The sequence below is a fragment of the Gigantopelta aegis genome, chromosome 2 (genome assembly GCF_016097555.1).
Source record: "Gigantopelta aegis isolate Gae_Host chromosome 2, Gae_host_genome, whole genome shotgun sequence".
NCBI lineage: Eukaryota > Metazoa > Mollusca > Gastropoda > Neomphalida > Peltospiridae > Gigantopelta > Gigantopelta aegis.
In genome coordinates, this window is record NC_054700.1 from 36,436,653 (window position 1) to 36,453,588 (window position 16,936).

Below are 16,936 nucleotides of genomic sequence, written 5' to 3' on the forward strand. Positions count from 1 at the left end.
CTTTTTTAATTGGGAATATACATTTTTACACACCGTTCGAAAATTGGAAACAAGTTTACAAACTTAAAATTGGTTACACTCGTTCCATCCATCCACCCAAATCCATCCAAATCCATGCATTCATCCATCCATTCCCCCTGCGTGTGCTGTAACCTCACCGTGGTGCAGGGGTGTAACATTCTTTTTGAGAATGGCCAATACAGCACGAATTGAAGTTTAGAGTAAAAGTCAGTATCTATCTGTGATATTTGTATTTGTATTTTTGCACAGTTATTTACACTGTTTTTATTTATATCTTGAAGTTTTCTGTTGATGTTGATCATCACCTTATTTGTTTCCATTACCATAGTTTGACACCCAATAGCCGATGTATTTTTCGTGTTGGGGTGTCGTTAAACATTCATTCATTCATTCATTCATCCATCCATCCATCAATTTCATCCATACATACATATATACATACATTCGTCCATCCATCCATCAATCCATACATCCATCCATCATCTAAAATTAAATCCATCCATCCGTCCAAATCCATCTATTCACCCGTCCATCCATCCAAATCCATCCATACATCCATCCATTCGTCATCTATCCGTCCATCTAAATCCATCCATCAATCATCCAAATCCATACCTCCATCCATCTGTCCAAATCCATCCATTTTCCAGATCCATTTATCTATCCGTTCATTCGTCCGTCCGTCCGTCCGTCCGTCCGTCCGTCCACCCATCCATCCGTCCATCTATCCACCAGTCAATCCACTCAGACGGACATACAATGAGAAAAAAAACAGAAGAGAGACAGAAGAGAGAGAGAGAGAGAGAGAGAGAGAGAGAGAGAGAGAGAGAGAGAGAGAGAGAGAGAGAGAGAGAGAGAGAGAGAGAGAGAGAGAGAGATGGGGGTGGGGGCTGTTTATGACGAGTTAAAGACAATTTGTAATGACACTAGTTGCAAAGAAAAAGCCTGAATAAAACGATAAATGACCAAAAGGAAAAGACTTCTTGGCCAAAAATAGGATAACACAAAAAAAAAGAAGTGTACTATATAGACTACTTCCGCACTATACTCCTCTCGCGTATAAATAGTCTTCATAGTCAGCCCGTTAGAATCAGTACGCTGGTGTTTTTACCATCGTGTAGTAAAACACGCAGACACGTGGAAAGCATAACTGAATCCGTTTTACAAGCTCCCCATGGGGCGGGATCTAGGTCAGTTGGTAGAGCGCTCGCTTGAGGTGCTTGCGTCGTAGGATCGAAACACCCCAGTGGACCCATTCACTGACTGGGTTTTTTTCCTGTCCCAACCTGTGCAACACGACTAGTATATAAAATGTTGTGGTATGTGCTGTCCTGTATGGTGGAAACAATAATACAGCGGTTTCCTCTTGACGCTAATAGAAATTGGACGCGGTACGTACGTGCGGTCCGGCTTTTGCGTCTGATGCGTCTGCGGCTTGCGTTTTGGGGATATACACCCTATACGATTATTTTATTGCGGCTGGACACATGCGTTTTGCATACGCACACATCGCACGCATCCAGTCAAGACACTCTCATCTAATTAAAAAAAATATATATATATATTATTTTTATGCACGCGCCGCATCCAGTCTATATGAGATTTAAAGATTTCGGGTCAATAATTACCAAAATAATGTTTGACGTCCAATAGCCGATGATTAATAAATCGATGTGCTCTACTGGTGTCGTTAAACAAAACAAACTTTAACTTTACAAGCTCCCCAATTCCCGTGGAAGATTATCGAATAATCCACTGGCGGTTCTATTAGTCACCGAGGGACTGTGGTGATCACCGCTTGACGTGTTTTACAGACGGTACAGCGGGGTTCGCAAATAAACACCGCATTTATAACTTCACACGTATAATCGATCGGGGATATTATTTCCACAGAACTAATGATGTGCAAGGGTTAGCTGATTCGTCGTTCGCGTGACTTGAAAGTTACGTAACCGATATGCGAACGGTTCACGTGAAATTGCTAGATATATGAAATCAACATTGTAAGAAATACATTTTATGTAGATCTCACGTTGGACTTTGAGGAGCGTATCTAGCCTAAAATAAGTAGAGGGTGTTAAAAAGAAGAAGATGAAAATGAAGAAGAAGAAGAAGAAGAAGATGATGATGATGATGAGGAGGAGGAGGAGGAGGAGGAGGAGGAGGAGGAGGACAATTGCTCCCCCCCTCCCTCCCCGAAAAAATCCGGAAAGCATTATAGAAACTTAAAGAAAATGATCTTCTTAACTGTTAAGGAGATTTAGACTATTAACTACTCAGTTGCCCCCCCCCCCCCCCCCCCCAAAACAAAAAATCCTAGCTACGGCCCTGATGATGATGATGAAAAACCAGTTTTTTGTTGTTTAAAGAAACCTCTAGAGCACATTGATTTAGTAATCATCGGCTAATGGATGCCAAACGTGAACATTTTGACGTATAGCCTTAGAGGAAGGAAGGAAGGAAATGTTTTATTAACGACGCACTCAACACATTTTATTTTACGGTTATATGGCGTCAGACATATGGTTAAGGACCACACAGATATTGAGAGAGAGAGAGAGAGGAAACCCGCTGTCGTCACTTCATGGGCTACTCTTTCCGATTAGCAGCAAGGGATCTTTTATATGCACCATCTCACAGACAGGATACTACTACACCAGTTGTGGAGCACTGGCTGGAACGAGAAATAGCCCAATGGGTCCTCTGACGGGGATCGATCCTAGGCCGACCGCGCATCAAGCGAACGCTTTACCATTGGGCTACGTCCCGCCCCCTATAGCCTTAGAGAGGAAACCCGCTACATTTTACTATTAGTAACAAGGGATCTTTTATATACACTATCCCACAGACAGGATAGCACATACCACATCCTTTGATAAACCAGACGTCGTGTACTGGCTCGAACGAGAATGAACCCAATGGGCCACTGACGGGGATCGATCCTAGACCGACTGCGCATCAAGCGAACGCTTTACCACTGAGCTACGTCGCGACCAATGATAATGGTGATGTTGACGATGAAAAGAATAAATTAACAATAATATAAGGTCCTTAAATTCTATAACTAGATAAATATGGTACTTTCAAAAACTAAAACAACTAAAACAGACACGTTTTCGTGTATTTTGTTTCTTTTTGGGGGTACCGGCCTCGGTGGCGTCATGGTTAGGCCATCGGTCAACAGGCTGGTAGGTACTGGGTTCGGATACCAGTCGAAGCATGGGATTTTTAATCCAGATACCGACTCCAAACCCTGAGTGAGTGTTCCGCAAGGCTCAATGGGTAGGTGTAAACCACTTGCACCGACCAGTGATCCATAACTGGTTCAACAAAGGCCATGGTTTGTGCTATCCTGCCTGTGGGAAGCGCAAATAAAAGATCCATAGCTGTTAATTGGAAAAAGTAGCCCATGAAGTGGCGACAGCGGGTTTCCTCTCAAAATCTGTGTGGTCCTTAACCATATGTCTGACGCCATATAACCGTAAATAAAATGTGTTGAGTGCGTCGTTAAATAAAACATTTATTTCTTTCTTTCTTTTTGGGGGAGATCTTAGCCCTTAGGTTCTCCCTCCCCTCCCCTCCCCCCACCTCCTGCCAATCGCTAGTTACGGCCGTGGCTTTTTTTTTTATCGACGGTATGTACGAGTGATCTTTACAAATAGATGTTTGGGAGTATCTTCGTACTAATATGCTAGCTTTATCTGGCTGGTGATCAATACTATATGGTTCGGAAAGCAACAGGCGGTCGTAGAATAGTGAGAGCAAAGAGAGAATACGAAAGAAAGAGAGACAGAGAGAGAGACAGAGCGAACGCCGGTCGCAATTCGCCAAGCCGTCAGTGTATTAAACAATTGTCTTCTTCATAGCTTGTGCCGGTTTAACGCATACCTGCTACAGATCCCCGGCTATTGGTTCGGTCGTGGATGTAATTCCTGTACGTCTTGTACCAGACTCCAGTCATGGATGGCTGATTACGGAATCGTCGATTGAAGAATTGCTCCAGCTCTCATCATCGCTAGCTTGAGTTTGATGGACTGCAACTTCCCCTTGTCAGTGCGGTTTTGTTTTGTTGTTTTTTTATTTATTTTTTATTATATATTTTTTTTACGGAGTGGAATAAGTTTTCTTGAAGTTGTGTCGTAGCGGTGTAATAAGTTCATAACGGTACTTCACTGTAATTGGAAGACGAATGGATTATGTGCCTGCGAAACATTATTTTATGAAAACAGCGATGCATGACAGTGGAAGGTTATTTCTGGGACTTGGTGAAAAAACCAGACGTCACTCCGGTTGTTATAAAACTAAGGTAATACAGTAATAAACCTATTGATAAAACTTCATAAAATATAGCATCCGGCGTGTAATGCGATAATATTGTTAGATTTTCATTTACAGTTGTAGGTTTGTCATCGAGTTTCATTACTTGTAGTTACGAACGTTAACAAGAATTGTGTAATTCAGCCACAGTAACATGATTTCTGTTTAATTATACAATTTGAGCAAATGCAATACATTTGGTTTAAGTACATATCGGTCGAAATAGAAGTAAATTTGTTGGTATATATTCGTTCAGATGTGCAAAATAATAATACGACAGTTATGGTAGAGAGAATAATGCTCAGACACGTTGACAAAAAAGGATTACAAACCAAAAGAAATGTAAAGAGATATGCCAACAATTTAATAATGATGATGGAATAACAACACGACATGACATATGATCGTATTGATACACCGTGTATGATCAACTTATGATATACCATCGTATTGATACACCGTGCATGATCAGCTGATGACATATGATCGTATTGATACACCGTGTATGATCAACGTATTACATACCATCGTATTGATACACTGTGTGTGATCAACTTATGGCATCATCATATTGATACACCGTGTATGATCAACTTATGACATACCGTCGTATTGATACACTGTGTGTGATCAACTTATGGCATCATTGTATTGATACACCGTATATAATCAACTTATAACATATCATCGTATTGATACACAGTGTATAATAAACTTATGACATACAATCGTATTGATACACCGTGTATGTTCAAGTTATGACATATCATCGTATTGATACACCGTGTATGATCAACTTATGACATATCATCGTATTGATACATCGTGTATGATCAACTTATGACATACCATCGTATTGATACACCGTGTATGATCAGCTTATGACATACCATCGTATTCATACACCGCGTATGATCAACGTATGACATACCATCATATTGGTACACCGTGTATGATCAACTTATGACATACCATCGTATTGATACACCGTGTATGATCAACTTATGACATATTGCCGTGTTGATACACCGTGTATGATCAACTTATGACATACCATCGTATTGATACACCGTGTATAATCAACTTATGACATATCATCGTATTGATACGCCGTGTATGATTAACTTACCCTGACAGAAAGCTTGACGTGCCCAGAGAGTCTGTCATTCGACTGTCAACTTGCAGCATGAATATTAAACACTGACAGACGACAGTCGAGTGTCGAATTAAAAGACACGTGTGCTATGACTATTGGCTGAGTGTATATCGTGAAAATCGACGACGGCGACTGGATACTGCGGGATCTTGTTAATCGACGACATTAAGACATCTGACAGTTAAGAGTTTTTCTCAGACCATATCTATATAGCTGTAGAGATTACACTCCTACTTTAGAGTCCATATAGTGTATAATAGTGGGTGTATTTTTGTCTTTAAACTTATTTTGATTTATTTGGGTTTTTTCTTTCTCTAATGTTCAGTCAGAAATGTAAAGATAATTCCAGATGTGACACCGTGTGCACTATGTCGGTTTCGTCGTTAGTTTGATCTGTCTCGTAAAACAATAGAGAAGAGGTATTCGTGAATTTGATATTTGAAAGGCTGTTTAGATCATATGACGCAGAGGTATTCGTGAATTAGAGATTTTAAAGTTTGTTTGTATCATAATGTATTCGTGAATTTGATATCTTAAATTTTGTTTAGATCATATGACACAGAGGTATTCGTGAATTTGATATTTAATAGTTTCTGTAGACTATATGACAGATAAGTATTTGTGAATTTAAATTTTCAAAGTTTGTTCAGATCAAATGATGCAGAGGTATTCGTGAATTTTAGATTTTAAATTCTGTTTAAATCATATGACGGATAGGTATTCATAAATTTGTGATTTCAAATTCTGTTTAGATCATATAACACAGAGGTACTCGTGAATTTAAAGTTTTTAAATGTCTGTTTAGATCATATGACGCAGAGATATACGTGAATTTGATATTTAAACGTTTGTTTTAGAACATGTGATGCAGAGGTATTCGTGAATTTGAAATTTATGAGTTTGGATTTAAATCTATTGGTCTCTGCTGACGCTAGTCCAAACTCTGTGTTTAAAGACAGTTACAAGGAAAGGGTAATGCGCGGTTGACGTGTTGCTAGTCGTGTGTGTTATGCTGCAGAACAATCACCAGAGAATAGCCGTTAATGACACTATTCTCATTGTGTTTTAAAAGAAATAATCCTTTGGACTCGGTGCCTTACAGAGTATAAAGTAGTACACCAGGGTCATTTGTCGCTGGTTTTCACGGCTTCTCATCAGCGAAACTTTGTAATGAACACAGAGAAACTTCATTTTGCTGACTTTTACACGGATATACCAGCCAACTTGTCCCGTGTTCATAGAAACAGTTTTAGTTGGTGACTTGTGTATATATATATGTCTTGTTATTAACTGTTATATTTGCTCATTTTCGCATCGTGTGAATATTTGCTAAACTGCTTGTGTGTACGGAATGTTGAAAGGATGAGTTTCGCATCGACTGATTACTTGCCGAACTGTCTGTGTGTACGGAATGTTAGAGAATGACTTTTGCATCGACTGCTCACTAACCAAATTGCCTAAATACACGAACTGTTGGTGGATGAATTACGCACCTGTGTATACCGACATATCTGTGTTTTGGCGTGAGGTTTTGTTCAACACTCCTTCTTGTGCTTTAGCACAACTGTACGGATCATCACATAATTGTACGGATAATCAAATAATTGTACTATACATATCACAACTGTGCTGACATCAAACAAGTGTATGGATACCAAACAGCTGTACGGACAATACGCAAATGTACGGACATTACATAACTGTGCGAATATCACACAATTGTACGGATAATCACACAACTGTACGGCTAATCAAATAACTTTACGGATATAACACAACTGTACGGATAATCGTACAATTTTACGGATATTCACACACTGAACGGATATCACACAACTGTACGGATAATAACACAAATGTACGGATAGCACACAACATTACGTACGTCACACAGTTGTACGGATATTCACACAGCTGTACGTACATCACACAATTGTACGGATTTTGACGCAACTGTACAGACAATACGTAACTGTACGGATATACAGTACGTACATCAGTTTTACGGATATTCACACAACTATACGGAACTAACACAACTGTACGTACCTCATACAATTGTACGGATATTCACACAACTGTACGAACAATACGCAACTACATGCAAATCGCGTAACTATACCCTCCCCCCAAAAAAAAAAATAAAAAAAAAAAAAAAATAATAATAATAATTAAAACAAAAATCATCATCACGACCATGGCAACCACAACGTCGCCTTTCCTGATAACGACGGTGGGGCCGAAAACGAACGTGACGCTGTCGAACGAGATGGTGTTCAACGACGACACCCTCGTGTCGGTGATCGCCTACTGCTGTCTCTTCGTCGTCGCCGCCGCCGGCAACCTCACTGTTTTCATCACGTTGTTCCGCAACCGAGGATTTCGGTCGCGCGTCAACACGTTCATCATGCACCTCGCGATCGCCGATCTAATCGTGGCGTTCATCATGCTGCCGCTGGAGACGATCTGGCACGTGACGGTGTCGTGGGACGCCGGCGACTTCATGTGTCGCGTCATGATGTTCTGGCGAGCGTTCGGCTTCTACCTGTCTTCGTTCATCCTGATGACGATCTCGCTCGACCGCTACTACTCCATCGTTCACCCGCTCAGCATCTTCGACACGCCGCGGAGAGCTCGGATCATGCTGGCGATCGCTTGGCTCATGAGTATCGCCGCCAGTTTACCCCAGGTGAGTCCAGCGGCTGCGTGTTGTGTTTTGGGAGGATGAGCGCTCGTGGTTACTCGATAGACTGGTTTTTACCTCACCCAATGTTAAAAGTAATGTGAATCACTCAAATTGATCGCGAACGCTAAACAGGTTTGTGTGTGTGTGTGTGTGTGTGTGTGTGTTATGATTTTTTTAATTACAATAAAAAATTGTTATTGCCTTAACGTTAAATTGTGAATTTTTCCTCAAGCGCTCGGTAGACTTTTTTTTTTTTTTTTTTTTTTAAAGTATTATTTTGCCATTAACGTCAAATTAAAGTGATATGATGGGATAAGATGGAAACCAGTCAAATGGTTCACGAGCTAATGTCAAAATAAAGTGTTACGGCACGAAACGGTGAAAACCAGTCAAATTGTTCGCAGTAGCTCGATAGACATTTTGTTTTGTTCCTAACGTCAGATTAATGTTAGACATGATAAAGTGGAAACCAGTCGAATTGTTCACGAACTCTCACCTTCCTTAATATTCCAATGTTGTGTTGTAAATTGTGTTTATATAAACCCAGGGCTTCTAGATTATGGTATCCCCACTCCCATGGCTAGTGATATTCAATGTTGGGCTAGTAAATAACTACTATTGTCATGCCCGACGGCTAGGGAATATTTTTGATCAAATGTTGCAGTAAAGTCTATTTTTTAAATATGAATATCCTGCTCTATCTCCCTCTTTAGGTTCCAATTATTACTATTATTAAGTAAAATTGTATTAACTTAAAGTAGAGCTAGTGAATTTTTAATTATGGCTAGTAAATTTTTTAAATCACTGATCCCATGGCTAGTGGATTTTATAAAACAAATTCTAGAAGGCCTGTAAAGCCATACCTAGAAAGGAACCACGGTTTTCTCCCTCTTCAATGTTTTACCTCACTCTGCTGTTGTAATAATTATAAACAGATCTGGAGGTTACACACTGCCGTTCACTTTCTATAACATTAATTTTATTCTGTGAAGAGTGTAAATAATTTTCTTTTTCAAAACATATTACGAACATAATAGCAGGGCCTGTGAGTGTATTTGAAGGGGGTGGGTGAGGCGTGGGGCACTGTCAGTGCGGTTTCAAAGTGGAGTGGGGCACTGTCAATTCGACGACCTGGAGGAGGAAATTTTAAGGATCTAAGGGCCAGGACCTGTTATAGGGTGGGTGGGGGTGCGGATGGTGTTAAACTCCACTTGAGACAATTTTGAATTTCAGGTGTTTAAATACAGCATTTGGAGGATTTGGAGGACAATAACAGGGAAACGAGGGAGAGTGGTGGCCCTCTCTGTTCCGTGGCCCTTGTAACAAGAGTTATATAAAATACACATTTGCTATGCGATAATATATGATAAAATAGCACGCCATTTGTAGATAAGTACCTGAACATATCAAGTAAAGGTTTTTAAAGAGACAGACCCTAGTTTTTAAACACTACAGCATATTTTTCACTATTAGAGCCGTTTATGATAACTGAAATCAAACATTACTTACATTTCATTGTTTAGATTATCCATTTCCATGCAACCGAAGTGGTTCTGGTAATCTTGGTGTTTCTAATACCACCAAATGCATTTTTCATATTTTTAAAACCGCACGTGCGTCTGAGAAGTAATGATTATGGAGTCGCGTTTTAATCTATTTTTAAGGGTATTTCAACGTCACAGACTCTCGTTTCACTCTCTTGTATCTAAATTTGTTACAGGTTTGTAAATTAACCAAACTTAGTGTTTATTGTTACGGGTTGAAACTAGGGTCTAGGTGGAAAATACGCCTTAGAGATTAAAAACTAGGGTCTAGGTGGAAAATACGCCTTAGAGATTAAAAACTAAGCTCTGTCCCTTTAAAGTGGTAATATCTTGTCAGTGTTTTCAAGTGTTCGAAATAAAGAACAGACCAAACTTACAAACTTATTATTAAATTGTCAAAACTGTATCCAACAACACTCAAAACACGTTACAGAATTTAGCAAAATTACGACACGAATATGCAGTGTTAACATGACATGACTTCACGTCAACATAGATATATCTACAGTTAACAAAAAAAACAGCGGGTACGTAAACAAAAATGGTTTGCGATGGACAAATATCATTTCAGAAGAATCGATAATAGTTTTATAAATATAGCAAGGTTTTTAAAATAATGATACATTACAAAAACACAGAAAGTGTTATGTTTTGGTACATTCACGTTATTTACTTCTAATGTTTTCAACATTATGATGTTTACTATGGAACAAATAATAGTAGGCCTATTCGCCTCAAGTATTTGTACTGCAGACTCACCTTTGTTTGTAGAGGTCTAATTCTCGTGTAATTGGGTCAGTGGGCCTATTGGGCTATTTCTCGTTCCAGCCAGTGCACCACAACTGGTATATCAAAGCCCGTGGTATGTACTACCCTGTCTGTGGGATGGTGCATATAAAAGATCCCTTGCTGCTAATCGAAAAGAGTAGCCCATGAAGTGGCGACAGCGGGTTTTCTCTCTGAATATCTGTGTGGTCCTTAACCATATGTCTGACGCCATATAACCGTAAATAAAATGTGTTGAGTGCGTCGTTAAATAAAACATTTCTTTCTTTCTCGTGTAATTGGACTATTGCAGTCATCCAATTTAAGAGCACAAGAAAAATGTAATAAAATACATATACATGTAATACAAATTTATGATACTGTCTTTTCGAGCCACGATTTTAAGTACCCAACGAAAATTAAAGGATCTATCCTGAGTTTGGAAAATAAAATAGTTTTACTTTCTTAAAATTACAATTTACTTACATTTTCCTGCTTAGAATATGAATATATCTATAACCTATTCATTTCTGGACATCGTAATGTTTTGTAGTATCTCAGTATCAATTTTTATCTGAAATAATTTTGTAGCCACGGATTTATTATTTCTTCTAACGGCTAAACGAATAATTCGGCCAAATGTCATTGCAAATGTATTTATGCATATAATTATTTATATTTAAAACCTGTTACGGTAAGATAAAGTTCTTGAAAAATAGTAAAACGCAGGGTGTGTGGGGGAACAAACGGAAATCTTGCTAGGGCTAAAAACGCATGATAGTTATTTTAATGTGTGTGTGTGTGTGAGAGAGAGAGAGAGAGAGAGAGAGAGAGAGAGAGAGAGAGAGAGAGAGAGAGAGAGAGAGAGAGAGAGAGAGAGAGTGTGTGTGTGTGTGTGTATGTGTTTTAGCAAAACCACGAACATGTAAGCCTACGAAAATAAAATATTTTCCAGTAATCTACTTTCTTTAGGATCGTCAAACCATCAACTAATTTCTGTATTACACTCCATGTAAGTCTTCATATGGCGGAAGTAATATACCGCTGTAATGTCTAGAGATAAACCACATTACCATGTCGTTTACTTGTTACCTCAGCGAAGACATGTCCTCTTTTAATTTACTATCGTACTTGTTTCCATTTATATATTCAAGTTTTCTGATTTAAACAAACACCTCGTTATCAAAAATCATAGCTTCTGCTATGCACATGGTGTTGCGTACGATATTTGCACCGAGGAGATTCGATCCTGTGACAAGCACCACAGACAAGCGCTCTACCGACTGAGAAGGGCGGGGCGTAGCTCAGTGGTAGAGCGATCGCCTGATGCGCGGTCGGTCTAGGATCGATCCCCGTCGGGGCTATTTCTCGTTCTAACCAGTGCACCAAGACTGATGTATCAAATGTCATGGCATGTGCTATCCTGTCTGTGGGATGGTGAATATAAAAGATCTCTTACAACTAATGGAAAAAAGAAATGTAGCGGGTTTCCTCTACATGATTATATGTAAAAAAAAAATACCATATGTTAGACAGCCAATAGCCAATTATTAATATAGCAATGTGCTCTAGTAGTGTCTTTAAACAAAACAAACTTTAACTTTTACTGGCTGAGCTGAATACCGCCCCCATAACCCCGATGAAACCACTTCTCTGCTGGAATGATATGGCGCATACATTGAGCAACCGCAGCACTTACGAAAATATCTATAAGGAACCCCCTCCCCCCAAAAAAAAACAACAAAAAAAAACAAACAAAACAAACAAACAACAAACAACAACAACAAAAAAAAAAAAACCCCACAAAAACAACAACAACAACAACATCCAAACCCCACATGCCGTGGAAAGAAATCGAATAGTCTACAGCAAAAAATATCCAGTACAATTTAAAACAGCACAGCAATCTCCACGGAATTCCGATTGCCGTGAACATCTGCAGAGGTTGGTAGAGCATATGTTTAAAAAATCTCAAAAGTCAACACCTGAAGCTGCAGGAACAAACGGAAATGTTATTTTGCAAAGACTCAGATGTACTGATTACTGGACACCTGACGTCATCCCTGCTATAAAATACGTAGTCACGGCCAGCGTCAATTTGAATCTCTAAATAAATATAAAAGCACGAAAATAAGTATAAATGAATTAATGAATAGGGTTTTTTTCTCACTTTTTGTAGTTGACTTCATTTTTCTTCTTCTTTTTTTTTGTTTCTAATTATCGTTGGCAAATCATTGAAGAGGAAGGAAGTAAATTGTTTATTTAACTACGCACTCAACACATTTTATTTACGGCTATATGGCGTCGGACATATGGTGAAGGACCACACAAATATTGAGTGAGGAAACCCGCTGTCGCCACTTCATTGGCTATTCTTTTCGATTAGCAGCAAGGAATATTTTATATGTACCTCCCATAGACAGGATAGCACATACCACGGCCTTTGTCCAGTTGTGGTGCACTGGATGGAACGAGAAAACCCCAGTCAGCTGAATGGATTCATTGAAGAGAATCAGTGTGCCAGTTATTCTATTATTAGCGACATAAGATGATTATATGGCGGGAGGTGAAATTAAACCTCTTATCTGCATTTTTTTTCGTATAGGTTTTTTTTTTTTTTTTTTTTTTATATCCAGATCTGATTCTTAAGAAAAAATCAGCAAACAGAAGCAGCTCGGCGAGTAATGAAGCCAGACACTGTCTATGGGGATTCTTAAACTCCAAGAGGGGTAGGCAGAGGGAATAATATCATGTTTTAAAAGAAAAAAACAGTTTGGTTTAACGAAACCACTAAATCACATTGATTTATTAATCATCAGCTACTGGATGTCAAAAATATGGTAATTTAGTCTTAGGGAGGACACCCGCAACATTTTTCCATTAGTAGCAAGGGTCGTTTATATGCACCATCCCACAGACAGGATAGCACATACCACGGCTTTAGTATACCCGTCGTGGTGCACTGTCTATAACGAGAAATAGCCCAATGGGCCCACTGTTTTAAGCAATGGTAAAAATGTTCTACTACATCGAACTACTACAATATTTGTCTTCTAAAAGTATTCATTTTGAATGTGTTTTTTTGGTTTTTTAAATGTTATCTTAAATTTATTATTTATTATAATTATTTACAGCCAATAAAAAGAAACAAGAAGCTCAACTTCTAGGGAAATGTTACGTTTGGTTTGTTTATCGACACCACTAGAGCACATTTATTTTTTAATCATCGGCTATTAGATGTCATATGGTAATTTTGACATTTTAGTCTTAGAGAGGAAACCAGCTACATTTATCATTAGTAGCAAGGGATCATTTATATGCAACACATACCACGGCCTTTGATACACCAGTTTTTGTGCTCTGGCTGGAACGAGAAATAGTGGAATGGGTTCCAACGACGGGGATCGATTCCAAACCGACCTCGCATCAAGCGCTATACCACTGGGCTACGTCCCGTCCCCTCAACTTCTAGGAAAGCTTTTAGTTGGGGATAAGAAGATGATAGTGCAGGGGCGTAGGCTGGGGGGGGGGGGGGTTCGGGGGGTCCGAACCCCCCGCTGAAGCAAATGGTCCGCTTTCAGAACTAAACATACAGGTTTATACATATGGAGTTTCTGGTGGTGCAAAAACAAAATAGAAAAAGTCCACTTGGTTCATATTCGAACCCCCCCCCCCCCCCTCCAGGTCCAGATCACGCTACGCCCCTGATAGTGTATGGTTTGTTAGTCATTTGTGATTAATTTACAATCATTTTACGGTTCTGACAAAATGTGCGGGTTACCTCATATTTTGGAAGAAACGTGCGCTGCTATCATTGGCTTATGATCCCCTGGTGTTTATTCTATCAAGTTATCAAATAATTTAATAAACAAATAGTGACTTTTTTCTTTGAACGTAAAATCCTCATGTTGGGACTTTATCTGATAATGACCCTACTGTATTATACTCCATGTATACCAGTGCTATAGGGTGTATACTACCAAATCAAATCCCATAGACGACAATAGTAACATATGCGGCTAAAACTCCTACCTGCAACGTATCAACCGACATAAACGCCACGGATATAAATACTACCACCCCTTACACTTAAAGTGAATCAGAAAAAAATGGGGGTCAAGCTGCTCGTTTCTGAGATAACGGGTAGCGTCTATGACTACCCTAGTTTCGCACAAAATTTGAGTACTTTTTTTTACAGGTACCCCATACATGTTTCAAGCACAAGGCTACTTGACACATTGGTACTAGATGAAATAAAATTGCACATTTATTTTACCCAGATGAAACTATTATTTTTTACAACCAACACACTCACATTTATAACCAATCACAGGACTTGTGGTGTTCACTTCTCTATCAAAAGTTCGGTGCACCTCGAACTTTGACCCAGCCGGAAGTTATTTGGTATAGTACTACCTATACTGATAACATACATTTTTCAAAAAGTGTCCAGCTATGTGTCTTTATGACAATCAGGATCTGGTGTATTCTGACATAAACTGACAACCTCACTGAAAGTGTTGTTTCTACAGTGCAACCTAATATAATGTACACCTCAAAAAGCATATATATTGCATATAGTTTTGTACAAATGCAATATGTCATATTAAACAACAAAATGTTTTAAAATAAAACTCCTGAAGATATTTACTTTTAGTTGGGTGTGTGTACTCAGGTATATATGTAGAGACAATAAAGATAGTCAGAGTACCTCTACCCCTTTAAAGAATGCCATTAAAACACATGCACTTGATTGACCCCTAGATTATGAAGACCTTAACAGGCACATCAAAGAAATATCAGTATTAAAAAAATACACTGTCTGAGTAAGGAAACACAAACATGACTGTACCTGTATGAAGTAATGACTTAATGTCCTGAACATTAGTGTTGGGAGGAAATCCTGTATGCTGGGTGTGGGTGTTTTCAAGTTACCAGGTGTGGGAATTTCAAATCCATCGGCCATGCTGATTTTCATAATGAACCATCAAAACCATTGGCAGCCACCAATATTCCTGACTATATTTTATTTATAGCCTACTGTAGTTGGAGGTTTAATAGTTGTGATATCTGGAATAATCATGCAGCTTTAACACATTTATTTTTTATTAATTACTGAAAAAAACTATTTTTAAATGACAAAATTACCCGAACATCTATTTTCTTGCATTATTTTCTAATCCGGATGAATACAATATGTACATTAGATGTATTCCTACAATCTGTAATCCAGCATTTTATTTAGCTAGTAACATTAGGTAATACAGCTTTAACAATAAAATAAATTATCAACTTAATCCAAGGCAGATAATCAAATCTGAAAAAATTGGTTCTGAATCTAGTATAAACTCAAAATGCTTTTCATGAGAGCTAACTAAGTGATTATTAAGAAACAAAAATGATCTGGAGATCTAAGTATATGTTTAACAACCTTATTGTTATGTACAAATAAGAACAGAAGGCACAATAGTGACAACAAATTTAATTATGTTTTTGGTAAAGTTTTTCTTCAAATTTACTTTAAATTTTGCATAAAACTACAAATTTGTCTAAAATATAACTTAGCACCCTATAAATATGTCAAAATGACAATAAAAATCAACTTCTTTACAAATTTGAGTTTTCAGAATTTCATACATAAAAAATTAACAATGTTAATGGAAACTAAAGACATTAACCCACTATTGGCACATGCTATTTTTAATATAAAAATAAATTGCTATTAAAATCTTAGTTCAGGTTGCCTATATATAATACCATATTTAAGAGCAGTTGTATATGGCAAGTCAAATACCATGTAAAAAGAAATTATTGAAATCTTTACAGTATGAATTATAGGCCAAAACCAACTTTTCTTCAGTGCTAACTTTGATTCAAACTCCATTCAGAGCCATGTACAGAGATTATTGTCAAGGTCAAGGTCATTGTGAACTTACATGATCGAGTGATGGCTAATTAATCAACCAGTATAGTTTAATTAAATAAAATGACAAAATCATAATATTTTTTATTATGCACTGAATATGTGCTATAGGGTGTATACTACCAAATCAAATCCCATAGACGACAATAGTAACATATGCGGCTAAAACTCCTACCTGCAACGTATCAACCGACATAAACGCCACGGATATAAATACTACCACCCCTTACACTTAAAGTGAATCAGAAAAAAATGGGGGTCAAGCTGCTCGTTTCTGAGATAACGGGTAGCGTCTATGACTACCCTAGTTTCGCACAAAATTTGAGTACTTTTTTTTACAGGTACCCCATACATGTTTCAAGCACAAGGCTACTTGACACATTGGTACTAGATGAAATAAAATTGCACATTTATTTGACCCAGATGAAACTATTATTTTTTACAACCAACACACTCACATTTATAACCAATCACAGGACTTGTGGAGAGTGATACGTAGGTCTATTATAAATTATCTCTTCTCT

The 16,936-nt window shown here is 38.2% G+C and overlaps 1 protein-coding gene across 1 annotated transcript in view; it reads left to right on the forward strand.

Moving 5' to 3' along the window:
* The first annotated feature begins 6,779 nt into the window (after positions 1–6,779).
* LOC121384780 (gonadotropin-releasing hormone II receptor-like) overlaps positions 6,780–16,936 on the forward strand; it is a 138,072-nt gene continuing 127,915 nt past the window's right edge. The window contains exon 1 of the mRNA XM_041515362.1: positions 6,780–8,183. Coding sequence (XP_041371296.1) covers positions 7,692–8,183 — 492 coding nt within the window. The 5' untranslated portion in view covers positions 6,780–7,691. The remainder of the gene's footprint in view (positions 8,184–16,936) is intronic.